General features: G+C 38.7%; 1 protein-coding gene across 1 annotated transcript in view; it reads right to left on the reverse strand.

Moving 5' to 3' along the window:
* Positions 1 to 27,702, reverse strand: part of LOC119424609 (protein unc-13 homolog B) — a 70,405-nt gene that overhangs the window by 8,340 nt on the left and 34,363 nt on the right. Inside the window, exons 9-31 of the mRNA XM_037692096.1 lie at positions 20,109 to 20,399; positions 19,921 to 20,011; positions 10,943 to 10,989; positions 10,690 to 10,768; positions 10,423 to 10,428; positions 9,751 to 9,825; positions 9,367 to 9,586; positions 8,944 to 9,171; positions 8,672 to 8,813; positions 8,386 to 8,555; positions 6,676 to 6,791; positions 6,406 to 6,569; positions 5,838 to 5,988; positions 5,635 to 5,703; positions 5,405 to 5,494; positions 5,048 to 5,185; positions 4,833 to 4,963; positions 4,606 to 4,691; positions 4,132 to 4,258; positions 3,950 to 4,046; positions 3,618 to 3,761; positions 2,307 to 2,384; positions 1,979 to 2,056 (exon numbers count right to left, since the gene is read on the reverse strand). Of these exons, the coding sequence (XP_037548024.1) occupies positions 1,979 to 2,056; positions 2,307 to 2,384; positions 3,618 to 3,761; positions 3,950 to 4,046; positions 4,132 to 4,258; positions 4,606 to 4,691; positions 4,833 to 4,963; positions 5,048 to 5,185; positions 5,405 to 5,494; positions 5,635 to 5,703; positions 5,838 to 5,988; positions 6,406 to 6,569; positions 6,676 to 6,791; positions 8,386 to 8,555; positions 8,672 to 8,813; positions 8,944 to 9,171; positions 9,367 to 9,586; positions 9,751 to 9,825; positions 10,423 to 10,428; positions 10,690 to 10,768; positions 10,943 to 10,989; positions 19,921 to 20,011; positions 20,109 to 20,399 (2,818 nt within the window). The remainder of the gene's footprint in view (positions 1 to 1,978; positions 2,057 to 2,306; positions 2,385 to 3,617; positions 3,762 to 3,949; positions 4,047 to 4,131; positions 4,259 to 4,605; positions 4,692 to 4,832; positions 4,964 to 5,047; positions 5,186 to 5,404; positions 5,495 to 5,634; positions 5,704 to 5,837; positions 5,989 to 6,405; positions 6,570 to 6,675; positions 6,792 to 8,385; positions 8,556 to 8,671; positions 8,814 to 8,943; positions 9,172 to 9,366; positions 9,587 to 9,750; positions 9,826 to 10,422; positions 10,429 to 10,689; positions 10,769 to 10,942; positions 10,990 to 19,920; positions 20,012 to 20,108; positions 20,400 to 27,702) is intronic.

The raw sequence follows: 27,702 nt of genomic DNA on the forward strand, positions 1-27,702 counted from the left end.
CATCCATCCATCCATCCATCCATCCATCCATCCATCCATCCATCCATCCATCCATCCATCCATCCATCCATCCATCCATCCATCCATCCCAACTGACCCACCATGCCATCCCTAAACCACTTCAAACATGTATTTTATGATTTATTTTACAGTCTGAGACCAATATAAAAAGTCAAACTTTTGTGTTTAAATTTCTATTATCTTTCACCTCGTGATGCGTTTTGATAAAAGTACCACACACACTCAAATAGTTCAGAAGCAATAAACCATCACTTGTATCATTATCACGACCACATCTCAAAGATAAAATGAGAAAATCAACCATTAACAGGAAAATTAATTTTTAGTCAGTTATTGTGTTGTTTAAAAAATAGTCTTCTTTGTGTAGCTTCATTCATTACAGTTTTCCTCAACGTTCTAACACTTAGTAACCCATAACATTATGACCACTTGTTTAACCTTGAGCAGTTCCCATATACTGTATGCTACCAGAACACCTCACCAATTAGGGCATAGACTGAGAACCATGTGACGGTGTCTTAGCCAAGAGTCTGCTTGTTGAGAGTCGTGTCAAAGTAAGAGTCATGAGTCACAAAATGCAGATTTTACCAGCACAACGTTGCATCCTAAAATAACTGGTATAAACTGTCATGAGTCAGAATGCTGGGACAGACTGGTGTATGTCATTTCACCTAGGTGCAGCAATTAAGTAGTATTACATGTTTTATACATGAGAAGTGTTGCCATTTTTTAAAGAAGCAACTGTTTCATAGTACAATATTCTCAATGTTTAACAGAAGGGATTGTCTTTTTTGGAGTCATTTTAATTTCACAAGAAGAACATTTACATTTCAGGTCTCTTGTAAATGAGTCCCACGAGGCTCGATGGGATTAACCTGTTGAATGATTAAACTAAAGATCAAACTTTTGTTTGAGGTCATAGGACAAAACTACAGTATATAATGCTTTTTTTTTCATATTTTTTTAGATAAGTTGTGTTGTATTTTTAATAGCAAATTGCTTCAGCATAAGGACACCAATGAAGGTTCAGCAGCAACACACTGGGTTTTCTCCACTATTTAAGTTCCAATGAAAATTAAAGTACTGCTCATACTACAAAAACACTGCGGTACCTTTAATACCAGACGCTAAGAGTAATTCTAATAACTACTAAACCACTACTACTGACAGTACCCACCAAAACCTTTGCTTTTTCATCCTCTGTTGCAACCTGCTGTCTCAGCCAGAGGCAAAAATAAATAATCAATACAGAGGTTGACTCTACACATTTAAACTGATTAAACAGAAATATGTACTTCATGTGGACATACTTTGGTTTTTTTACAGGCCATGAAAAAGCATACCTCCTCCATTGCCTCTTCCTCCTCTTCCTCTGTGATTTCATTTAGCTTTAATCATGAAGTAAACACACTGGTTGAAACTTAAACTACCGCATCTGATAGTTATAGTCCAAACGTCAATCCAACACTAAACTAACATATCACTACGTCTACTGTAAGTATATTACATTACATGTAAACAACTAGACTCTCAGATAAAGAAGCTACTTCTAATATGAAGCAAAAATGCAGACATGGAGCATCTAAATTGGGATTAACGGGATTAACCTGTATAAATAAAGTTGAATGAAGAAAGCTGGTATTCTCCAGTGTTTAGCTTATTACTAAGCAAATACTATATCTGGATTCATAACACTGACCAAGATAGAAATGAAAGTAATAGAACAAGTTTGAGCCATTCAAGACATGAACTAATCCAGCATTAACCACCTACTTTGACTAACCTAACCCAGCAGTACGGTACATACCCATGCTTCCTCTGTAGCAGTCTGACACAAACACAAACACCTCAGAAGTTTATACCAAATGTTTGACGTGGATCCCGTCTGTTTCCCAGTATGTTTCCTTGCACTTTGCTCTCCATTTGCACATTGTCAACGTTTTGTGTCTTCACTCACCTGCTTGGCGCCCATGGACTCAAACATTTTTTCCAGTTGGATTCTCAGCTGCTGCACGTTGTTCATCAGGACGCAGGGCTACAAGAGAGCACAGGATCACTAGTGAGCACGCATACACAGCAGAGCCGTTTCAGTCTTTTAAACATGTAAGTAGTAGCAATCTAAGTAATAAAATACATATTTTAAATGAGTGACAATTCACCCCATATAAGACTTTTATTTAAAATATTTTACTATAGGCTTAGCAGCAACAAGACTGGCAGCAGGACTGACTTTTAGATATTCTGCTGTGAGTAAAAAGAACATAATAAAAATGGTAAGAACTTACAATTTTTTCCTTATCGATGTAAGATGGAAAGCTCTTGGTCAGAATGGCACTGTACTGCAGAAGAACTTTGGCAATTGTCTGCATTAAAAAGGAAAAAATTAAAAAAAAGAAACAACGTTAACAAGCCATCATCTCTTTTTATAGAAACTGCTCAATGTTTATGGTAGGATTTACATTGTGGTTAAAAAAAAAAAAAAAAAAAAACGAGCAAAAATATTTATTATTAATTCAGTTTTGCATGACATTTATATGTGCTTCAATTTTTTATCGTAGAGCTGTTAGGTAATTTTCACGTGTTGGGAGTCCCAAATAAAAACAAAGTCCAGTAGTCCCTCGCTACTTCGCGGTTCAGTTTTTGCGGACTCGCTCTATTGCTGTTTTTCAACGTAAGATTCATGACACACAAATGGGTGACTGATGGATGAGCCGCACGATCGGTATGCATGTTTTATTTAAAATAAATTATTTTAAATGATTTTGCAACTGTGTGCAGCCCACAACTGTGGGAGAAGCTTCCTCCTGCAGTTGATCAACGGATATCTCGGAGTGGTGGCGCAGAGGTTAGAGAGGTGGGCTTGTGATCCGAAGATCGCCGGTTCACGCCCCGGCCCCGACAACATCAAAAATTGTGGGTGGGGTAGGTGAAACACCCACACTTGCCCCCACCCTCATTCGCCCCACTCTGGGCCCATGAGCAAGGCCCTTAACCCCACCATGTGCTCCCTAAACAGGTCTCTCTTGAAAATGAGTTCTCGTGGCTCAATGAGACTAACCTGGATAAATAAAGGCTAAATGAAAAAAAATAAAATAAAATATCTGCTCTGCACGGAGATGTGGAGAAGTGGGCGTGGCCGAGAGTGCAGCCAGAGGCAGAGAGCTTAAATCATGACAACCTGTGCTCTTAGAGCGTTTAGAGTTTAGAAACATTGTTTAGAATATTGCAAGAGTGTGACTACTGTATTTACTACTTGTACTACCAACAACACAGTCCATGCTCAACTACTACAGGTACTTGTACTAATATTCACAGTTTTTCACTTATCGCAGGGCTTCAGGATATGGATCCCCTGGGATAAACGAGGGGCTACTGTATTTATTTAGAATTTAAAGACCTTCTCAAGTATTATTAGTCAAATCATTTGTATTTACAAAGATAAAAAAAAAAAAAAAAAAACTTAAAACCACGATTCACACATCTCTAAAAGATTTCAGCTCCAAGCCAAAGATGCCCGGGCTGTCATTCCATTCAACTATCTGTTGCACTTAGAGCTGGTTTGGGTTTAGGCGTTGCGGTCCTGTGCAGACGTTTACCTTGGAGAAGCGACGGCTGTACTGAGCCATGACACTGGGGTCAGGGCATTCCAATTTCTTGATGATCTCAAAGCTCTGGTTGAGCTGGGTGAAGATGTCCACCACAGAGCAGGAGAACAGGGCGTGCTCAGACGTCTGCTGGAACTAAGATGGGTGTAAAAACAATATATAGCTGTTGATAATACTAATTTATTGGGGAATAATAGCAGTGAGATATTAGATTAAAAAAAAAAAAAAGCTATGAAACGACTTGCTCATGATAAGAATGTGTTTACGCCTGAAAACATGAGTCCCACTTAAAAAACAGATCACTAGCAATGATAGAGGCTTACTCCATCTTTTTTGTCTCTCTCCAGGGCTCCATGCATAAATTCCATTGATACATCCTCATTTTCATCCAACCACTGCAAAACAAACTGCACAAACCATCTACAAGAAGAAAAAAAAAAGGCTTTGAGTTTAGCAACGAGTTTCCCCATCAAATAACCTCTATTTCTTTGTCACGTGCACTTACGATGGGTAGTCGGGAATGACGCCCTTAAAGTTTGGCAGCTCCTTAACATACTCATTGCAGAGCCACTTGACTTTGAAGTGGAGGTTCATGTAGTCTGTGCTCTTACACAGCCGATGCTTCTCGTGCTCTGGAGGTGAAATTGAGCCATCTATGAAACTTATGAACTAAACTGAATTAAGCATTAGGGAAATAATGCACACATCTTTACTATAAAAAAAACAAGTTTAATCTAAATTCCAAGACATCGGTCGGTAAACTTGTATGTTTTTTTAAAGATGTAACACAGGAAATCCTTTATTTTGTGATGTTTTAATTATAATATCCCTTACAAACCAATAAACTTCAGCAGTGATGTTACTCTTGGAATACATTAAAGCTGCCATGCAATTTATTTTGAATGAACACAATTCTGCAAACAAAGCAACCATCGGGTGATAAATGAACAGATACTAGTGTGCATTTTCTAAGACTTACCTTCCAAAGCGTACTTCATGTCTTGAGCAAACAACGTCCACATGACTTCAGCTGACAGCTTTCCCACATTAAGCTCCTGAGGAAACCTGGGTGAGAAAAGACAAATAACTCCTGCATCATGATTTAAAGATTAGTTAAGGAAAATCTGAAAAGAAGCTTTATAAAGCACATTTTGAAATGAACGTACAACTGACAAATAAATAAATATCGAAAGTGGATTGACTGACTGATTGAGCACAGGTGTGTAGGAGTTCCTGTCTTCTTCTATGATGGAGACAATCAGCATGATGAGCTTGGGCCAAAAGTCCAAGTTCTTGATGCTCGGACCCTGCTCCTCCAAAGGCAACTCCTCCTTGTTCTGGATTGGAGAAATAAAATATTGCAGAGGCAACTCTGAACCTAATTAAGTTTCGGAAATAACTATCAGTTGCGTTTAACACACCGTTTCTGCAGGGTGGTACTGTCTGCTGTACAGCTCATGACAGTTATTGAAGATGTAGTCATATGTAGAGTTGAAACAGGCCTTGACACAGTCCCTCACAACCTGACTGGCTCTGGGTGGGGACTGTAACTCCTGGACCTGAACATCAAACGTGGATAGCAACTTTAACAAAAACTTAAGTGACAATTTAACAGTTTTATTCATCAAGTGTCAAATAGAGTTACAACACAACCAAACAGTCTTGATTTATTGGCTTGAACATTAAACTGCACCATCACATCAAAAGCACTTATTGTTTAAAACACACAAGTATGAAAATGCCACCACAAAATAATTTAATAAAGACAATTAAAGAACCTTCATCCTAAAAAAGGTGATGCTGGTTAGAAGGTCCACCGTAGACTTCAAATCTTGCAGACGATCTTTGTTGCTGGCAGGAAAGTGGTTCTACAGACAAGAAAAAAAAAAACACGTTTATTCCAATTATAATGCTTACGTAACTAAAGTTGGACATTTTATATTTTATGAAACAACAGGATAAAATTGACAAAGTGGCAGTACAGTATCAGTTGTAACCATAATCTTACCCTGTATGTAGAAAGGTCGATGCGTAAGGAGTTGTGTAGCTGGTCTAAAAGCTTAACAAAGCGTTCTTTCTGTATACGAGAAAAACGACAAACAAATAAAGTGAAACTATGCATCATCTTACAGAAGTACAATGATCGGACAACGGCGGAGATAAAAAAAAAATGAATGTGTTGCTTTTCATGTGTGCTACAGCTGTACAAACCCCAAAATTAGAAGCAGCAAAACGGTCAGAGGCGGACACATTGGTGGATGCAGTTGTGTGAGCGTAGAAGGCATTAATATTAGCCAGCAGGCTGCTCATCACTGCAGGAACTCCAGGACACATGTACTTAGTTGACAAGCAGGCAAAGTGCCTGGAAAGAAAGGCACAATCAGAGCTTGGTAAAGACATTGCCAGCATGCTTCCTCTTGCATATCTTTTATCTGCTCACACTTGAATATATATTTTAAGCGATTCTTCAGAGTGTACCAGTAAGTACCCTTTGAACCATCCCATTTCAGTACAATTATTCATACAAGAAATAGTCGTTTCATTTACCTTTCATCTACATGGTAAATTATGGTAAATGATAGCCCACTGAAGTGTGCTTATTGTGAATGATGTTTCTACGAAATGGACCTGAGCATGACTTCATATAGATAAATACAGTACAGCCCTTTTAAAATGAACCTACATTCATTCTAAAGCCAACAGCGCATGACAAGTTAATCAGGAGGCGCCAGGAACTGATGGGGAGACAGTTACGTTTTCCATAATATGCAAGACTTACGTCATGGCCTGGTAAATGGATTCAATCCCATAACGCATGGCAAACTCATCAACTATGTCCTGTGCCACATCTTCATAGTAGACCTTCCAAGAATCGTCTCCACGAGCCTCTGGGATCTTTACCACACCTTGACCAAGCACATCGGTTGAATAGTGGAAGAGGTTCTGCAATGGACATATGGATTCTAATTTAAATGAACTGCTGCTGCAGCAAAGCTGCTTTTATAGATCAGAAATACATGCAAGATGTTGCATTTCATGCTCGACCTACCTCGTGCAGACAAGTGTATTGCACATGATACGCTGCCACCTTCTCCTCTCCTTTGATCTCAACATTGATCTGGAGGCGAATGGCACCCGACACGGCTGACTTGTCCGTCCGCTTTTCTGTTATTAGACACAAACGCTGTCAATCAGACCCTGCAGTAACACTTGCACCTTCTCGATTCATAACTCAAATCCAAATTCAAGGACGCACATTAAACCAAATCTGTTAGCACAACACTAATTATAGGTTCTTAACATGGCAGTTCTATTGTTGGGGGCTTGTTTCTACAGCCTGATGGCAGTGCTGAACCGGCTGTGTTAATAGAAGTCCTCCAGCTGATCGTAAGCGAGACAATGGCAGTGGGCTGTGTTGATCTGTGCCAGACTACCAAAGACATTTCCACTGGAGCTTCTCTGGAAGTGGAGGGCTTGGTGGCTCACCCCTACTATTAACCCTGACAGGGACATCATTAAGTGTAATTTGTATGTCAGCCAAACTGTCAATTTCCGACTGAAGTGCTGCCACTTGATAATTTCACATCAGGATTAAGAAAACAAAGTAGCATAAGCAAGGAAAGTGCCTGGAAATGGGGATAAAATAATATACTTTGATCGGACTGTGCATTTTGCAGAACTGGTCAATAAACTCTAATTGATGCATTTATTTTTAAATGGTAGCGCCACAGACACACACACACACATTTTACAAGAAATAATTATGTAAAAGACAACCCAGCTCTTTACTATTGACATGACGGGGTCATTTACAATTTTTAAAGTACAATAGTAAAAGAAAGACTATTATCATTCGAAGCAATACAAGCCTCAAGGAAGTTATATTTTTTATGAAAAAAGTCTATAGAAAAAAAAAGATTGAGATTTAACGACAACCTCAATGATGAGAATAAAATAAATATTGGACACAAAAAATATATATAATAATATTAATAGATGTGAAATAATACAAGCTAATGACATCCATTGGTTGTTGCCAAGGATGTGCTTGCAGGTTAGGAAGAGGCATTAAAACAGTAAATCATACAAGAGACTCCATCTTTATGTATCAGATCTTGAAGCAAGATCTTCAACAGCATTTAAACATTAAAATGTATATTCTTGTTATATTGTATACTGGTTTTTATCCTCTCTATCTCCAGCTGGTTGAGGCAGAATGCTACCCATCCTGATCCCAGTTCTGCTGGAGGTTTCTTCCTGTTGTTCCTTTCCACTGTCATCAATGCGCTTGCTCAGAATGGGAGATTGCGATGAAGTAAAGATTCAACACAATCTGGTGATTTGATCAGTGTCCTGAGATGTTAGATGTGAATTTGACCTTATATAAATGAACCGAACTGAACTGGAATTGTTGATAGTGGGAGCTCAGGTTTTCAACGATGATGCTTTGCATTCCAGTGAAAACAGGTCTAACAATGACACAGCAATTTTCCATCCAAGGAATTCGCTCCTACTCAATACGATTACAGTTTTTGTTGTACAGCAGATGCATGATTGTTAATTGAACAGCATCTCTAAGCAAGAAAATTAAACAATTTCATCTTTTTTTCATACATACGACATCATGTTCATTTAAAATTAAAGCTGATGAATGTACTGAAGATTTATTGTTGTTGCAATTTTATTGTACATAATTGTCACATGGCCATAAACTTGCTTGCTCTCTAATCACAATACAAAGAAAACAAGTCACACTGACCCAGGTTGTACCAGACGTCCATTTCTCCACTCAGCGTTCGAACTTCAATGATACTTTGACCCAAGAAATCATCGGACTCCCTCTTTAGTCGCTGTTTTACTCTGGACTTGATGTCATCATCTTCATCCCAAACACGCACTTTGATTCGGTCTGAAGAATTGTGGCACTCGCTAACAAAAAAAAAAAAAAAAAAGGTGTAAAAAAAAAAAAAAGATACAATTTACATTAAAAAAAATAGAATTACTTAAAAAAAAAACTAATTAAAACAAAAATATATATGACTCACAAGTGGAACTTTTCCTCCCAAACTGGGTTGAGGTTACCATAAATGGTCTTGGTTCTCTTCTTAGTTTTGCCAACCTGAACAGTCACATATGGATCACTGGATCCGGTCTTGTCTTTTGCCTGAAGTCCTTGTGCACAAACAACTAAAATGGCAATAAAGAAATACATAAGGGACAACCATGAATTTAAGCAACAATTTTAAGCTGAGCTGATCATTTAATAACAAGGAGTGGCATTACAATTTTATTTTTGATCTTTGGATCAGCAGAATACCTGTGATGGTTATCTTTGCTGACCATTTGGAGGTACCATCCAGCACACTTTGTTTGATAGTCTTCATCTGTTGTGCGTGAATGGCTTTACTGACGCTGAACACTTCTCTGATCAGCTCAAATATCTCTGGTTTGTTCCTTTCCCTGATTTTCATCCTGTCCTTCATGGCCATGATGATATTTTGAGTGCGGTCTTCAGCTCCATGCTTAGAGCTTTTTTCTGCAGCTCCTAAACACGTACCAAAGTAAACAGAGACCAAAGATATTAGACTGAAAATATACTTTTTTTGCCACATAAGTTGACACAAAATATTTAAACTTCTTGTTTTTAAGAGTTTGGGAAAAATCTTTTCAAAGAAAATTTGTAAGCCAACTTTTCATGTTTCTTTTGTCACCTTCACGTCATTTTAGGAACTGTACTCACGCTGTAAACAGTCAGCATTTAGTAGCTCTTGGCACTTTTCATGGCACTTGACGCCGCACTCGGAACAACGCATGCCTTGGCGAGCAATCCCCCATAGCAGTCCTTCACACTCATAGCAGTATGTCGGTGTGGTGGCTGTCCACACCTCAAAGTTATGCGGCGTAGTGCAGGATATGGGGTAGATGAGAGCCTGCAGGGTCTTCTTATACACATGATTTTTCTACACAAGGAAAAAACAAAAGTTTCCAAGCGAAGGGCGTTGATAATTCAGTTAAAGAAACAAAAAAGCAGAGAACGTAAAAACAAATGTTTATAGAACAGGTTCATTTACAGAGAACTCAAAAGTATTATATAAATGTTTAATACTTTTAAAGTTTGGCTTACCAGCTCCTCATCCTTGAATGAGGACCGAGCGGCCATAGCAGAGGCGATCCCTGCCTTTCTGGCTTGGACAAGGGACTGAGCAGGAAACGACAAGGAGAATTTGCCTAAATTTGCATTCAGTATACAAATATATAGCCTACCCAAAACCAAGAGCACCACCATATTATTGCTACAACAGTAGATGGTGAAAATAGTTTTAAAAAAGGGTGGTCAGTAGAGTTAGCATAGTTTGTTTGTCCTGTTTGTGGACTTGAAGATGATCTGAAAACCCAAGTGAGTATGGTTAGTTTTAGGAGGCTAATGATTAGCAAACAACTAATAGAAAAGATTAGACCAATATAGGCCATAAAGAAATAAGGTATTGTTAGTGTTTTACCCATGATTAAGAAATAGTAGCATTTTTGATGGCTTTAAAGTGAGGAAAAACATAAAGCTAAAAAATAAAACAAGTTGATTAAATTTTCTAAAGTTATATCAAGTAGGAAGAAAGAATGCCCATAACCAAAACAATGCATGCATGTTTTTTTTTGTTTTTTTTTGTATTTGACTTGTGCATTCAAATAGATTGGCATGCTGCAGACATACTTGCAGCAAATACTGTTTAAGTTATCCTACTTGATATTTTGCACCTCAGAGGGAAAAGGGGAGTGGCAACTGTGTTCTATAACTTACCATAGCCTGACCAAGAAGAGTGAATGCATTCAAGAGTTGTGGGAAATAGTTTCAGGTTTAGGAGAGGAGGGAGAGAGAAATTAGCATTCTGATTCAATATCTGTCTGATGACAAGCTCATCCCAAATTCTTACGTCAAAAGCACAACTGTAACTTCTGTGGTGGTTTAACAAATAGAAAGAGATGCTCACAAAAGATGGAACAAAACGCACAAGATGACAAACAATATGCGGAATGTCTGGGGAAAGAATGACTGACTGGTACTGACCACATCGCTGACCAAGGGGATGGGCTTCTTTTTACGCAGGTCTGGCATGCTGTCGATTCCATACAGACCAGATCCACTACTAAGCAGTAAAATAAGTAGAAATTAATGTAAAAGGTCCGAGACAATAAAATAATTTTCAGCAGTAAAGTTCCACTGGAACTTGTTTTTGAATACTTTGCATTCAGTAATGCGAAAGCCACAATAGATACACAATATATAAAAAAAAATTCAAATACAACGTGGCTGAACTTACCCCGGTTTGTCCCAGGCCTGGCGAGTATTTGGTTCCACATCTCGGACCTATAACATTGTATTTATTACACATTAGAGATCTTAAAAAAAATACATAGTTTGAAAAAAGCAAGAGGGTGAACCCTGGTTGAGTTTTATCTCTCTGATGTCACAGAACATGCATTCAAATAAAAAAAAATGTGATGGTGTCAAATGCTAACAAACATATAAAACAAACAAAAAAAAATATTTAAATCAACAACATTTCACAATAAATAAAACAAAATGGCAGATCAAGTAAAAGGCATGGAGCTTATAATAGAACCTTTACAGGAAGTTTAAATTTGACAGATTTAGAACTTTTTATTTTAGTTTAGAAGAAACAAACCAAGTCCAATCTTTGTAAGGACAACAACAACAATTCTACTGGTATGTGCATATCCAATCATTTATAATGGTGCTCCCATTTGAGAATTTAGTGACTAGAATGGTCTAAACTTTAACTAGATGAGTTTTTATCATATTAAACTATGTTATTACAAACTGACGGCAAACGTTTGTGCAGAATATCTAAAGTGATTTATAACTGATACAGTGCATATTTATCAAAATGTTTTATATGTACTTAAAAAACAAATATTTTTATTTAAAAATAAACAATGCAATAAAAAAAAAAACACGTCCCATAATTTAATGTTTTAAAATGAATTAAAAAATAAAATAAAACTCAAAAATGCCAAATGTACATATAGCTAAAATTAGATGAATAACCTGATTATCTTCTCCTCCATACTCTGGAAGAAATAAAAGAACAAATAAGATGAACTAAAATGTGTGTTTATGTATACAAATAAGTACTTATTGTAGTTAAAATACTTTTATTTACAAACACACAAAAAATTAGGAGATCACAATTTCACTAGTTCACCATCTCAGTTGATCATTATGTATTAAATTAAATTAGGACATTATAGACCACTCAAAAAATGTTTCGCTGTATTTTGAGATCCAGATTATAATTAAAAAAAAAAAAAGAATGTCAAAATACCTGGAATAAATTCTTCTTGAAATTGGGATGCCTGTGATACTTGAGACCCACGAGACCCCTGGGACCCTTGAGTAGATCTGGACAGTCTTTGTTGAGTTTGCCTCTTTTCCCTCAGAATGCGCTGAAAGTTAGCTATCCGTTCCTTGTGACTAGCATCAGTTGGCTTTCTTTGATTTTCCTCAGCAAGAAGATCATTTTCATTGATTGGACTCAACCTGGGCTCATCTGTGCTGAGCACTGGGCCCAGAGAACATTCAGTCTGGATTGATGGGATGTGGTCTGGTGTTAAGACAAGGATGGACTGTTCTCTATCAGTTGCCAATTCTTTATGCGTTTGTGAATTCTCTGTTGTCTGAATCTCAGCTGGGGTGCTGGGAGAATGGGTTGGTTTGAAGGGGGATGAGTGCAGGGAGAGTGACAAATTCTCATTTATTTTACACGTTTCACTGCTCTCCTTTGGCGAGGCAAATTGAATAAGATTCTCTTTGAAAACAACATCCCGTTCTGTAAACTGAGCACCGGTCTGGTTATCCTTAGATTCACTAGCTTCCATGACTGGGAACGAAGAACCGTCTTTTTCAGCATCATTTTTCACTTCTTCTGGGTTGGGTATTCCCAACTTTCTCAAAACCCCAACCTGGTTAAAAGTCAATGCATTAAAGTCTTCATTGGGGTTTTTGGATATGCTCTCAAAATCTATTTCAGAAGACTCAGATGAAAATGATTCCTCTACATTGTCTCTGGAAATGCTGTGGTCTGTCCACTCCCTGTCCAAACTGTCAGCGGACCCAAGATCAAGAGTGTCCCCAGATGATGGGTATTCATCACCAGTTGAATGCGGCTCCAGGTATACATCATCACAGTCTGTCAACAGCACAGTGGAACAGCTCAGACTCCGAGAGGGCCCACTGCCAAGGTCATTTACACATGGACCCATTGTGTGGTAACCAGAGCTATGTGAAAATGGACGATTTGCAACACAATCACATTCCAAGTTTTCTTTGTCAGCTTCATGTGTGAGACGTCGCCAGTTTACCTTACTGGAAGGATTTAACGGGGAATTGTACTGGTGTCCAAATAACAGTGAGAGGTGCTCAGAACTGGTGTGTGAGGAATGACCTGCTGAGCTACTTTGTGTCCCCTCAGTGATGCACCTCTTCCAAACATCTTGATCATTCTGCAGCTCTTCTCTACTATTTGCACAAGAGGAAATGTCCTCTTCACTCCAACTTCTGTCTCTGCCAGTACTGTGTAGTGTACCAACAGAAGGCCACGTGTCACACTCTGTGTCACCAGAAAGAAAGCCTGCTTCAGGATAATTAGAACTATGGCATGAAGATAAAGAGCTAGTGCTTTGGTAAGTCTGGCCACAATGAAGCTCCAGGTAGCAGAGATCAGGCTTTGTTGGGCTTAACATGTCCATGTTTGAATTCAGCTCGGACATGTTGTTGTCTGTTATTTGATGGACGGATCTGAGAGTGGCTTCATCCCCTTGCCAATGTTTGGTTGATTTAGTAGATGATATAAATTGTGAATCTGTTCCATATTTGCTGCAATCCAACAATGGACTGATAACTTTTCCATGAAGACATGTAATGGCATTCTGTCTACCCAAGCTTCCTCGTCTAATGTGTGGTGTTTGAGAAACGGGGCTAGGGTGAGGTGCAGCTGAAGCTCCACCATAAAGCTCACCTATTTCACTGAGCACTGCATCAACACAGCAAGATACTTCATCAACTGAGCCTCGGACTGATGTTAGATACTGCCTTAGGTCAGAGATTTCTTCTTGGATTTTGTTAATACCCTTTAACTCTTTCAGGATATGTTCTACTAAGTTACTAGAGCCTTGCTCTTCATCCTCCTTCTCCTCCTCTGCATCATCTTTGGTGCAAGACATGGCATTCTGCCCAATTACACTCCTATCCTGGCACTGAGGACTTCTGTCTTCCCCAGCTGTGACTTTGTCAGCTTTGTTGGTTGAGTTGACTGATGATATATTATGAGAAGGATTATCGTCCACATCCGCAGGGGACTTGGGACGTATTTTGCACAGGTTTTGTCCCACATTTCGTCTCCGTGATATTTTATTTTGCAGCTCTTGCGTCTTGGGTAAGAGAGGATGTGGATCTGAAGCATCGGGTTCATTCTGTTCACTGATGTGTCCTTTGGGAAACATTCCTAAAAAGTGGCACTCGTGATAAGCTGTCTTGACACATGGACAAATCACTGGATCTATGCTTCCTTCAAGGAGCGGCTTAAGAATACATCAGCTTCTTAAAACTGCAAATGAATAGGCACCTAAATAAAACCATAATTATTCAGAAAAGGTACAGTGACAACATAAGAACAAAACAAGCAGCTGCTCAGATGTCTGTAGTTGGGACGCTTTGGAAAGACAGCTCAGTAATTTCACGATTCTTGCCTCTGAAAGTCCTGTCTATCTAAAACCCCAAACCATCTGTGCAGCCTGATAGTTTGGTCCAACTGTGCATGGATACTACACTGTGAATAATAAAATATTCTCACAAATCACAATGTTAATATATTAGCAGCATTACAGTTCAAGTTTCAAGTCTTATGTGATATAGACATAGCAAAGTGTTTGCATTGACTATATCACAGATTTTACACTACATTTGGATAGGGTGCAATACGTTGAAATAAATTAAATGCAGCTATTGTTGATAGTACATAAGATACATACTAGTCAGCTAAATTAAATATAAAGTCAGACATTGTATGATTAGTTTGTAACAGGGCTTTCTCCACGCTAACAGAAGTTGTAAATCAGCATATTAAACTGAACAGATTTATTTTGATAAAACTTGTGCTGTTTTAGCATAATCACAATCTTAGGAATAAAATAAGTTATATATACAGTAAATGGTCTTGGAACACTCAGAAATTTAGGAGTAAACCTTCATCACATTTAAATTAATGAAAATCTGCAAGGAAGTACATTTTTATTTATTTTTTTTAACATTAGAAGATAACTTTAAAAATAGCTTTAGTTATGAAAAATGACTTTCCAGTTTAATGAGTTAATGATTCACTCTGAGGAAAAGATTAACTACAGTAACCCATTTGTGCACTTGAGAACTTTTACAAGCACCAGAGCACCAAAAAAAAATAAATAAAAAAAAAATAGATTTTAGGAGACGATGATTTGGTGGACTAAAACATTTTACTCAAATAAAGTTAATTTCTAGTGCAGTACTTTGCGTTTCAAAATACTTCTGATGACTACTGGCAAACAGACATATTGGTTAACTTAAAAAAAAAATCTGTTGAAAGTCAAGTAAAACCTACTAAATTTCTGTATTATCAAACATTTTATACATGCTGGCAAGAAATGTCTGCATAAATATATCAGAAAGGTATAGCAAATCCAAATCCTACCTTATTGAAGAAAATGAGGAACCAGTGAATACCATAGTGCAAAACTGGTCAAATTTTTAAATCTTAGTAATGAGAAATTTACTGTTATCTTAAATAAATTGTACATAAAGATATTTGTCTTGCTATAGGAACTTGAATTTCTAAATTTTTAAGTCTACATCTAGAAGGTTACAATGAATAAAGGATTGCACGGCAGTTCACCCATTCTTAAAAAGCCATCTCAATTTCCCTCCCACCCTCTCCCTCTCTCTCCCTCTCTCTCCCTCTCTCTCCCATTAAGGATGTCCAGCCCTTGCAAGCCTTATTACGTGTACATGAGAATGTAGCATTTCAAGTTGTGGCAATGGCTGAAAATGCCTTACCTAAACTCAATAACATTTTTTTTGTATTGTAAAATGCGTCTTTGTACCATTGGTAAATTTAATTGGAAGACATACCTCAAGTCAATCTAGTGTTTGAATAGATGTGTATTAATGACTGTAGCATCATGTGCTGGTTACTGTAGCCCCACAAAACACAAAAACAAGAAAGTGTACATCATCCAAATGTGCAATTAGTCCTGCAATCTAGTATTTTCTTACATAATGAAATTATGGCCTTTAGATAGCTTTCACTTTCCATATATTTGCTCAACAATTTATACTTCAAGGATTCAAGGTTTTTTATTTGTCACACACACACAACATGTGGCACATGAGGTGGAACAAAATTGTGTACACTTAATGCAAGTTAATCATTTTAAAGGAGTTGGGAAATGGCTACAAATGTTGATTCTTTTGTGCCACACTGTTACAAAGTTAATCGATAAAATGAACCCCAGATAAAACTAAGAATTTTCCTTTTTTTTTATTATTATTGTCAAGTTTCCAGTTTATTAACATTTATTTAACCAGGCAAATCCCATTGAGATCACAGATCTCTTTTGCAAGGGATGCCTGGGCCTGAAGGCAGCCCGACATGGATGTTGTTTGTAGATTATAGGAGGAAATCAGAGTACCTGGAGAAAAAAAAAACCCTCACAAACACAAGGAGAACAAGCAAACACCACAAAAACAGACCCCAGGTCCAAACCAGGGATTGAACCCAGGACCTTCTTGATGTGAGGCAACAGTGCTAACCACTAAGCCATTGTGCTGCTATTAACAAGATATATATATATTTTTTTTCTTTATATATTTTTTTAAAAGCCTTTAAAATGAATTGTAAATTCCCTATAAGCTGGGTAAGTCACACCATTTTAATGTTGACTATATCAGACATCACTCTCAACAAATGGCTTTTTTTTCCATTTCTCAGATGTGTGTGACTTCTTGTCAAATAGATTTGAATTGTAACTGTCGTCATTTCTGTTCCGTTTCTCTTATTCAAGTTTAAAGCTAAATAGTGTTAAATTATTATTTTATATATGACTGTTTCTGTTCAGTGCCCTGAGATGACTTCTGTTGTGACTTGACATTATATAAATAAACTGAACTGAATTAAATTTTAAAGCTCAAAGAAAAACAAAAAAACAAAACAACAATAACATAAACTCTAATATTAGGAGCAACTCTTATGTGCATATTTTTTTCTATTGGACTTGAATGCCATATCCTAGTCAGTATACTTTTGCATGTGTTGGTGATTTGACAAATCTATACAGACTTTAATCCTGATTCATTGTCATGTACAGACAAACCGTCAATCGAAAACAACATAGATCTTTTAATTCAACAAACATGACCCAATATTTACTCCATTCTGCCTTCATTCAACATTTTAAACATAAAAAAACATATACTTGTCTGCTTTTTTAAAGAATTAACACCCATCTAATTCAGAATTACCCAATTTGTTTGGACCATGACATGTTGATTTGTTTAAAAATGGGTTTATTTTCCAGATTAAAATAAAAATGCAGTAGAAAACGTTATGAACATGTAACAAAATAAGACAAATGTTACGGACAATAACTGAATCATAAACAAAGAGAACCATAAGTGAGCCATCCATTTAAAGAATATGTGGGTAATTGAAGACATAATGAATGTATTTCAATAGTTTAATGTTGGTATATTTTTTGCCTTACCAATTGAAGAAATAAAAGTGATTGCTGATGCCGGAGAGAGAAAAAAGAAAGCAGCTTGCATCTAAAATGTATTACAAATGCAATTATAAAAACGGAGAAGTGTCACTTCTCAATCTCAATGATTTTGAAGGGTTATCAGATATCATGCTAAGAGTCCAGAAAATGTATTTGCAGAGACATTCAATTTGCTGTTAAATTAAGAAAACAAAAGTAAACCTTCTGAAAGATTAAACATAATGTATTATTTGTATGGTGGGGGAAGATGCCGGATAGATCCGGTAGACCCAAATGTGTAGTGAGGGTTCTTGGGAACACCAGGCAAAAGAACCCGTCAGAAAGACCTTCAACTCATACCTCCAGGAGAGCTTTAACCTAATCCCAGTTGAGGCGGGGGGGCACTGAGTTCAAGTGGGACATGTTTCACGCCTCAATTGTTGAAGTGGCTGCCTTGAGTTGTGGCCACAAGGTTGTCGGCACTTTTCGTGGTGGCCATCCATGAACTCGGTGGTGGATACCCCAGGTTAGGGAGGCTGTCAAGCTGAAGAAGGAGTCCTATCGGGCCTTGTTGGCTGGTGGGTCTCCGGAAGCAGCTGAGGAGTACCAGAGGGCCAAGCAGGCCACTCTGTTGCTGAGGAAAAATTTTGAATGTGGGAAGAGTTTGGTGAGGCCTTCAATAGAGACTCTCTGATGACTCCCAGGAGATTCTGACAATCCAACAGGCAGCTGAGGAGGGGAAAGCAGCACTTTACTAACACTGTGTTCAGTGAAGTTGCAATACTTTTGACCTCGACCAGTGATGTCGTCGGGCGGTGGAAGGAATACTTCTCAGATCTTCTCAATTCCACCAGCATGGAGCTTCCATGGAGGAAGCTGAGTCAGGAGACTTTGGGGTTGGTCTGTCCATAACCATGGCTGAGGTCGCTGAGGTAGTTAAAAAAAAAAAAACTCTGCTATGGCAGGGCTCTGGGAGTGGATGAGATCCGCCCTGATTTCCTTAAGGCTCTGGATGTTGTGGGGCTGTCTTGGTTGAGATGCGTTTGCAAAATCGCGTGAATATCGAGGACAGTGTCACTGTATTGGCAGACAGGGGTGGTGGTTCCCCTCTTCAAAACGGGGGACTGAAGGGTGTGCTCTAATTATAAGGGCATCACTCTCCATAGTCTCCCTGGTAAGGTCTATTCAGGGATACTGGAGATGCAAGTCCGACTGTTGGTCAAACCTCAGATCCCAGAGGAACAGTGCAGGTTTCATCCTGGCTGTAGAACACTGGACCAGCTCTTTATCCTTACTAGGGTCCTTGAGGGGTCATGGGAGTTTTCCCATCCAGTCTACATGTGTTTTGTGGACTTAGAGAAGGTGTTCAATCGTGTTTCTTAGGGTACACTGCGAGTGGTGCTCAGCGAGTATGGGATTGGGGGCCTGTTGCTATGGGCTACTCATCCCTATAAATGTCTTGTGAGAGTTTTGTTCAAATTGCCAGCAGTAAGTCAGACCCCTTCAGGGTGGGAGTTAGACTCAGCCAGGGCTGCCCGTTGTCACTGATTCTGTTCATAATTTTTATGGACAGAATTTCTCGGAGCAGCCAGGGGGCAGAGGGAGCCCGGTTCGGTGGCCTCAGGATTCCATCTCTGATATTTACAGATGAAGCGGTCCAGCTTGATTCATCGTGTCATAATCTTCAGCTCTCACTGAAGTGATTCACAGCCGAGTGTGAAGTGGCTGGGATGAGAATCAGCACCTCCAAATCTGACACCATGGTCCTCAATCGAAAAGGGTGGATTGCTCTCTTCAGGTTGAGGGTGAGGTTCTGCCTCAAGTGGAGTTTAAGTATCTTAGGGTTTTGTTCATGAGTGAGGGAAGAATCGAGCGTGAGATTGACAGATTGGTGCAGCATCTGCAGTATTGTGGACTCTGTGCCGGTCCGTTGTGGTGAAGAGGCAGGTGAGCTGTAAGGGGAAGCTGTCTGTTTATTGGTCAGTATACGTTCCTACCCTCACCTATGACTTAGAAAACTGAGTAGTGATCAAAAGAACAAGATTGTGGATACAGGCAGTTGAAATGAGTTTCCTCTGCAGGGTAGCTGGACTCCGTTAGAGATAGGGTAAGAAGTTCAGTAATCTGCAAGAGACTGAGTATAACCACCGAGCTCCCAGAAGAGCTAAAAGAGGTGGCTGTGGAGAGAGATGTCTGGGCCTCATTGCTCAAGATTCTGTCCCCACGATCCAACTTCAGAACAAGCAGAAGACAATAGATAGATGGATGGATGGATGTATTATTTGTACATTTTTAGATCATTTGTATTTAGAGATTAAACTCAACCAGTGTCAAAGACATTGCAGTGTTGTATATGCATTTTAAGTGCTTTTTTTTTTTTTGTTGTTGTTGTTTTTTTGGATAGTGTACTTGGAGTGGGACAGAAAGGAAAGACATATGTGTTTAGGGAAGTTATTAAATATAGGTATAAAAAAAATATGTAACTACTGACCTCACGAAGCTGAACCCGGACTTTATTAATAGCCCTCAGCCAACGAACTCTTGATGGGGAAAATGGTAATGGCGATCCTCCATCATGGAATCTGTTAAAAATATTTACAAAACACAAAGAGACAATAATTTTTCTCTTTCACCTACATTGTAGAGCATACAAAGATGGAATCTGCATAAGAATAGTACCTTTGCAGTTTAGTAGATTCCTTTTCTGATGTGTCATTTTTCAAAACTGACCCAACTTCAGGGGACTGCATGCATGTCTCCTTCTCACTGCCAATAGGATGTCCATTAGTGGAAAAATGTCCATTTGTACGTAGTTGTCCATTATTGGAGGGGTGTAGTCCAGTGCTATGATAGGAGTGGAAAGACTCCTCGACTTCAGATCCTCCAGTGCTCTCATGGCCTGTCTCACTTAGCTGGGAGCTAGTCTGGCTTAGGTTCCCCGATGAACCAAAGCGACTACTTTCCACTGGACTATAATGGTAAGAAAAGAGAAAGGAAAATATTTAGAAAAGCCATGTATTGAAAACTATTCCTAGACTTTTTAAATTTACATCATTTATATAAAAAGTCAGATAAGTGGGGATATATACAAACAAGGGTTTTAATTTGTAAAATTTTCAATTAAGGGATATTTTAATAATATAGTGAACTGGAATATAACAGACCCCACTCATCTGCATTCTATATGTATTATAAATTTCACTCAACTGGCTGGACAAACACACTATTATTCCCTAAAATGCAAGATATCCAACCTTGTAAGGAGGCTGCTGCATGTTGAAAATGATGAAAAACTTGTAAAGTGCATCAATCCATGTGTAATATACTTTGTATAATTTATGCTACGTCAAAGCTACACTTTTAAGTAGAAACAGAAAAGGTCATGCTCTACTTTGTGGTGTGAGATTTATTATTGTTTGTGAATGAACTCTGAAAAAAGTACAATTCCTAACAGTTAAATCTGCATTTTTTTAATGTATTTTATCTAATAATTAAAAACTCAAGTGCACTGTGTACAGTGGTAAGCAAACACATTCAGACTAAAGTTAAAGCAAAGAGTAGTGAAGGTTATAAAATATGCAGAGATAATATGTGTCTTTATCATCCTACTTTTAGAATATTAGACCAGATTTAATTTGTTAGGGTTAAATAGACTGACTACACAAATAAGACAAGCACATGATTTGTTTTATTGCCTGCATGTCTAATCAAATCAGAACTCCGTAAAATTATGAAATGTCACAGATGGGTAGGTTTGTAATGTCATGACAAAGAAGAAAGCAACTTTGTCAAGTAAAGGAAAATTAAATTTTATGAGGAAAAGTAGAAGTCATTGTCAATTGGCCATTCATAAAAAATAAAAAATAAAATGTTTTGAAAAATGTTTAGGAGTTTTGTTTTGAGATGAAACACAAAACTGCAGAAACAAGCACACAAACAGATTCACAAGCAAAAGACTATGGACAGCAGAGCTGGACAGGGTATACACTTTTCAAACTGTCAATGAAGTATAAATGGTGAAGGGGATACCATTTATTATGCTTTTACTAGCCTTTTTTCATTCAATAGATCCTTCTTTGACTGGTTGTCCAGCTGCACTCCAACAGTAGAACCTGGAGAAGGGTGTGTTTCTACAAGCCTTTCCTTTTCCTTTAGGGTCAGGGGTGCTGAAGGATCTACATCAGGAGTGAAGATGCAAATCTGAGGGTTCTCTATAACATCTGAGCAACCTACCAGTTCAGTTTTATGGGCATCAGATGTTGAAGACTTTTTTACAGTATGTCGTTGATCACTTGTTGGCTTGTCATTAAACTGTGATTGTGCTGCTGTAATTGGAGAAGCTTGTGGGTTGGGCGTTTCTGCCTGCCATGGAAAACTTATTTTTGCACCAAATAATGAAGCGGTTGCCTCTTGTTTTCCAGTAACATGTTTTTTCTCTTGTAATAGAGTTCCAGAGAAAGATTTTAATCCTGAAAACAGAGAATTGCCTCCTTCTGATTGGGGTACAGATGACACAACCTGTGGAATTGAAGGTGCAAAAAATGATCCTAGAGATTTTCTTGCATCACTCTTTGTGGACATAAAATCAAAGAGAGACGTAGCTTGAGGCTGTTCAGCACTACTAGGCAACTGAAGACCTGGGGATGATCTATTAAGATTTGGTTCTTTTTGAACAGATGGATCAGACTTGTCATTCTCTTTACTCTCATGGTCTCCTTTAATGGCCATGGGTTTCTCAAGTGTTACCTCATTGTCTGTACCTATCTTTTTTTCCTCAGTGCAAATTTTCTGAATGGTCATGTCATCTGTGGAATTCACTGACTCACTTGTAACATCATCTATCCTGAGGCAGGCTTCTTCAGATAACAGTGTTAGGTGGTCAGGTTTTATTTGTTTATGAGTATTTTCTTTTGCATTACTCTCACAACCAGATAGAGTTTCTTTAGGTAATTCATTTTCATTTTTTATCTGTGACTGTGAACTGGTAACAGTTGTTGTTTTTGGTTCATCTGGTACTGAATCAGAAGGCTTAGGTGATTGTCCCATACCACCAAAGAGTGATCCACCTATCCCTCCAAGAACTGACGCTCCAGCCTGTGATCCTGCAACTTGCCCAGTGGGACCTCCAAACATCCCTCCAAGTAGAGAACCACTTGACTGTGATGCTACTCCAGCTCCTCCAAACATTCCACTCAGTAATGATCCACCACTTTGGGTACCTGCAGATTTGGCAGGGGATCCTCCTCCAAAAATCCCATCTAATATTGACCCTCCATTGCTTGTGGTTGTGGTTTGAGGACTAGACCGTGTAGCAGGAGCTTTGATTAAGCCTCCTAGTAATGAGCCCCCTGTTTGGAGAGATGCTGACTGATTGTTAGTCCCTCCAAAAATACCCCCTAATAGTGATGTTCCAGTCTGACTAGAAGATCTAGTTGCTATTCCTCCCAGTCCAAACATGCCATTCTGCTGCTGTGGCTGGGGAGTTTCAGTGGGAGCAGCTGCTGGTTTAAACAGGGATGACATGAAGCCTGTAACTGTATCTAAAGATGAATCATTGGATGATTTGTTTGACTCCAGAGGCTTTTGCTCTATTTTGACAATGGGACTTATTGACAAAGAGACTGTTTTCTCTTCCACTTTAGACAGTGTTATATCTTCATTCTGACCACTTACATGCTCTCTAAACTGTGTGGATATTTCAGATTTATTTGACTGGCTATCATCAACTAAAGCAGTTGACTTAACTTCAGGGATAGTACTATCATCCGTTGAGGACACACTTGCCTCAACTGTACTCACAAGTTGTTTTGTTTCCTCTTGCTCTTTGGTTTTAACAGTAGTTTCAATTACACTAATTTCAGCACTAGCAGCAGCAGTTTTGCTGTCATTTGAGGATTCAGGCAAAACAGACTGACCAGTTAAAGTGTCAGTAACAGTTGTTGTAAATGCCATTTTTCTATTGTTAGATAATGCATTTGTTACAGTTGGTATTGGGCATGGAGCAGATTTTTCAGTCACAGAAAGCAAACTTTTATCCAGTGTGTTGTTTGTAATTGTTTGTGCTGTAGCAGTCAGAGATGTTCTTTCTGATATTTTTCCTAATCCAGAGCTATTATTTTGGGTTTCCAAAGTAGACCCACTTGTCTGAGTCACTATAGATGAGGTTAACGTGCCTCCAAAAATCCCACTTAAAATTGACGTTCCAGTTTGAGATCCAGCAGCCTGAGGAGCAGATCCACTAAAGAGGCCTCCAAATAATGATGACCCAGCTTCAGATCCTGCAGTTTGAGGGACATACTTTCCAGTCTTAGGGGGATCAACCTGAGAAGCAGTTTGAGGTGCAGAGCCCCTAAATAAACCACTAAGAAAAGATCCTCCAATTTGAGGAGCTGGTGTTTGAGATGAAGTTCCTCCAAAAATCCCCCCTAACAGAGAACTTCCAGACTGTGGAGAGGGCTGAGAAAGAGAACCACCAAAGGCAGAGAATATACCTGTGGCTGGGGATTCATGTGTTTCTGATGATGCTGGTAAAGATCCAGACTGAGTTTTGGCAGGTTCAGTGCTGGTTGTTGAAAATAAAGAAGGTAAGCTTTTTCCTGGACCATCTGAAAAAATCCTAGCTGAGGATGGAGGATGTGGGCCAGATCCACTGAACATAGATAAAATGGAAGAAGTAAATTCTTTAGGAGCAGGATCCTGGGTTGTACTTACTTTGCTGGTTTCCTTGTTCAAATTAGTGAATTCGGATTGTGGTTCTTTGGATGAAAAGTCTAGGCCTTTAATTGTGACAGCCTCTTTATTAGTATTTGTACTAACTACAGTATTATCATTTGATGGGATAGCATGCAGTTTACTTGAAACAATACTAGCTTTGGTCTCTGAAACGTCATTTTGATGTTCATTGGCATTTGCTGGTTCTGGCATTTGTCTGCTTAAATCTGATGACTTCTGGAGTGATATTTGTTGTGCTGGTTCATTGACAGAAGTTGCTAAGTTGGGAGATTGTTGTTGTGGTGGTGATATAACATTATTAAAAACAGAGACTACATTTTGTGTGGGTACTTTTGATGCAGCAGTCACAGAAGCTGAAGACAAGTTTGCATTTCCACCAATTCCTTGAGATTGAGGAGTTGTGGGAGCACTAAACACGGGAAACAAGTTATTCATTGAATTCTCATTTGAGCTAGATAAACCACCCAATATATCTCCAAAAGCAGAAGCTGCTGTTTGTCCTTGTGGATGAGACTGTTCTTGTGGTTTAGATTGTGTCTGAGGCTCAAACTGCTGTTTAGTTTGAGCAACTGTTTGATGAGATGGCATAGTTGGTGGTTGAGTTTGTGAAGTGATGGAATCACTGAGAACTGAAAAGAAGCCCTTTGTTTGGTTTTCAGATGAACTTGAGGAGCCAGGCAAAAATCCCCCTAGAAAAGATCCTGTTTGAGCTTGAGATTGTTGGGAGCTGGGCCCACTAAACATTGAAAGGAATCCTAAAGATGAAGGACCCTTTGGAGGAACTGTTCCCTGTTGTAGTGTTTCAGCGTTAGTCCTAGATTGGTTAGGAGGCTGGGTGGGACTTGATCCTCCAAACATTGATAACAAACTTTTACCAAATGAGTCTTGTTGATGTGGCTGTTGAGCTGGACTAGGTGGGTGTGCTTGAGGCATGGATTCAGTTTTAGGTGCAGCCTGTTGAGAACTTGAACCAGTAAACAATGAAAAAATACTTTTATTAAATGTGTCTTCCTGTGAAGCTGTAGATGGTGTCTGAGGTGTGGTATAAGACTGAGCAGATGGTGTTGATCCTACCAACAAATCTCCAACGGAAAATCCAAAGAGTCCCCCAGATGGTTTAGTTCCTGCTTCCTGGCTTGTTTGTTTCATGGGTGGTGTAATTTCTGACTTACTAACTGCTGGATCAGTGTAAGAATGGACAGAAGACACATCTGTTATATAGTTAGTTGAGGTCTGGCTCTTTATTGGCAAAGGTAGGCCACTTTGGTCCATTGTCTGTTGTCTTGATATACCCTTAGATCTAGATGCTGATGAAAGTGAACTTTCTGTAAAGTTAGGTTTCATGTGTGATTTTTGTTGTTGAGAAGACTCGTTACTAAATAAGTTGTTAATTGATCCAAAAAGATTTGACATTCTTGTACTCTCTTTATTTTCAGTAGCACTGTCTGAAGCACTGCTTCCATTTTTGCTTGGGAGACAGGTAGAAGCTTGAGAAAATGTCTGAACATTAGGTTTTGTCTGAACTACGCCTACTGAAGACTTGAGAAAATGTGTCAAGCCTGTCTGTGGTTGTTCAGATGATTTCTGTACTGGACTAGTCTCTGGCTTATCAACTGAAATCACATGCTGTGTGGGTTTATTAAGATATTCTGTAAGTGAGAAAGACACTGCTACAGTGGGCTTTGTTGGTGGGGCTGCTTGCTGTGCCATAGTAGACTGACGTGAAAGTCTTGGCTTATGTGAAGAGGGGTGCACAACTGTTGAAGGAGGGGTCATTTGAGTGGATGCAGGTGCTGTTGGCAAAATTCTTTCCTGTATTGTAGCAGGCTTCTGTATTTGTTGGTTGGCATTTTCTGGCTGAGTCACAACACCAACTGGTTCTTCTTTGAGAATTTTAGACTTAAGATTTTGAAAACTTGTGGACAAAATGTTTTTAGTATGTTTGCCAGTTTGATCACAATGGGCCACACTAGTTTTGTTCAATTCTCCTTGTGAGGATTTCCCCACAAAAGAACATATTAAGGGGGGCATCTTTTTTACTTGACGATTAGGCATCTCTTCAACTGAAGACACTCTTGTCCTCCATTCTTCTTCTGAAACATCATCTACATGTTTTACTGTCACAGCAGTAGATGGACGCCGCTTCTGGCTAGGCTGATAGCATTTGTAAAGTAGCTGATTATTTGAGTTTTCCAAACAAGTAGAGTTCAAGGAAACAGAAACCTTTTCAGAAAGAAATTTCTTAACTTCATAGTTGTTCCAACAGGGGCCCATGTGATCTCTGTTATGACATGATAGGTCAATGACATTTTGACAATAATCTTCATAGCCATAACTTGACTGTCTTGGATCCACCCTGACTTTGTTTAATCTGTAAGATGAAAAATCCACACTCTGCTGCTCTTGTGACATAAATGAATTTTCAAACATTTCAGAGAACTGTGTAAGATTTAAATTCATAATCTGGTTTCCTTTTCTGAATGCATCAGACAAATCTAGAGGAGCATTAAGAAGTTGAGAATCATTGTGATCTTGCCCAGGAAGCCAAAGAAGCTCATCTTCATTGTAAAGTGGTATTTTAAAACCACAGACTAAAACCATTTCATTGTGAAGCCAAGCACTGGGTAAACTATTTAATGTTTGTGTACTTTCCCAAGGTTCACCTTCTGGTGTACAGACATACACATATTCACCTAGTGCATCTGTAAGTAGGGCATAAATAAACTCATGATCTGTGTAAACAAAGTATCCACAGTCACAATCTTCTGCTGGCCACCACATTCCTTGCTCCAAAAGAGCAAGCCACTGCTGATACCATTCAGTGTCCTCAAGGTACAGAGAGTCTTCCGTCTCATTGTAGCCACTTACAGGATGATTCGTATTGGCTGGCCTATTTGAATTAAAATGACCGTATTGATTCGTACAATTAGTGTGACCATTTTGTAGGTTTTCATTATCCATTCCATATTGCCAGTTTGCCGAATATGATAAGCTTGGCACGGTCTCCTCATAATAGTCTTCATAATATGAAACACCATTCAAGCTGCAAGAACTACCATCATTAAATGAATGCCATTTTCGAAAATTTGGAATGCTCTGCTTAGTGGTTAAGTTTAGCACACCTTCCATATTAGGTGTATATGCAATGTCTTCCAAGTCTTCATAACTGTTCCATAATTTTCTTTTGATATACGACTCTTCATTACTGTGTCCTTCAAACTGATAAGATTCTATTTGTTTACTTGCAACAGCTTGCCAAGGACTATGGTTAACTTGTTGATTGTTAGTTAAATAGCTGCTTTGAAGTGCAGCTGCTGACAATGGCATACCTTCGCAGTTTTGTTGATAACCCTGGCAATGATAATTCAAGGACTCATTTTGAAACTGCTGCCAAAGAACACTTTCACGGATCCACTGGTTTTCATCATAGGTGGGACTTACTCCACTGTCAGTTAACTGATCTTGATAAGGATTACGATTTGTAGCTCCACACAAAGAGGGACTGCTTCCACAAATAAACGGCAAGGTCATGATAGGAGAA

This window comes from Nematolebias whitei, chromosome 18 (genome assembly GCF_014905685.2).
Source record: "Nematolebias whitei isolate Nwh7 chromosome 18, NemWhi1, whole genome shotgun sequence".
Classification (NCBI taxonomy): Eukaryota; Metazoa; Chordata; class Actinopteri; order Cyprinodontiformes; family Rivulidae; genus Nematolebias; species Nematolebias whitei.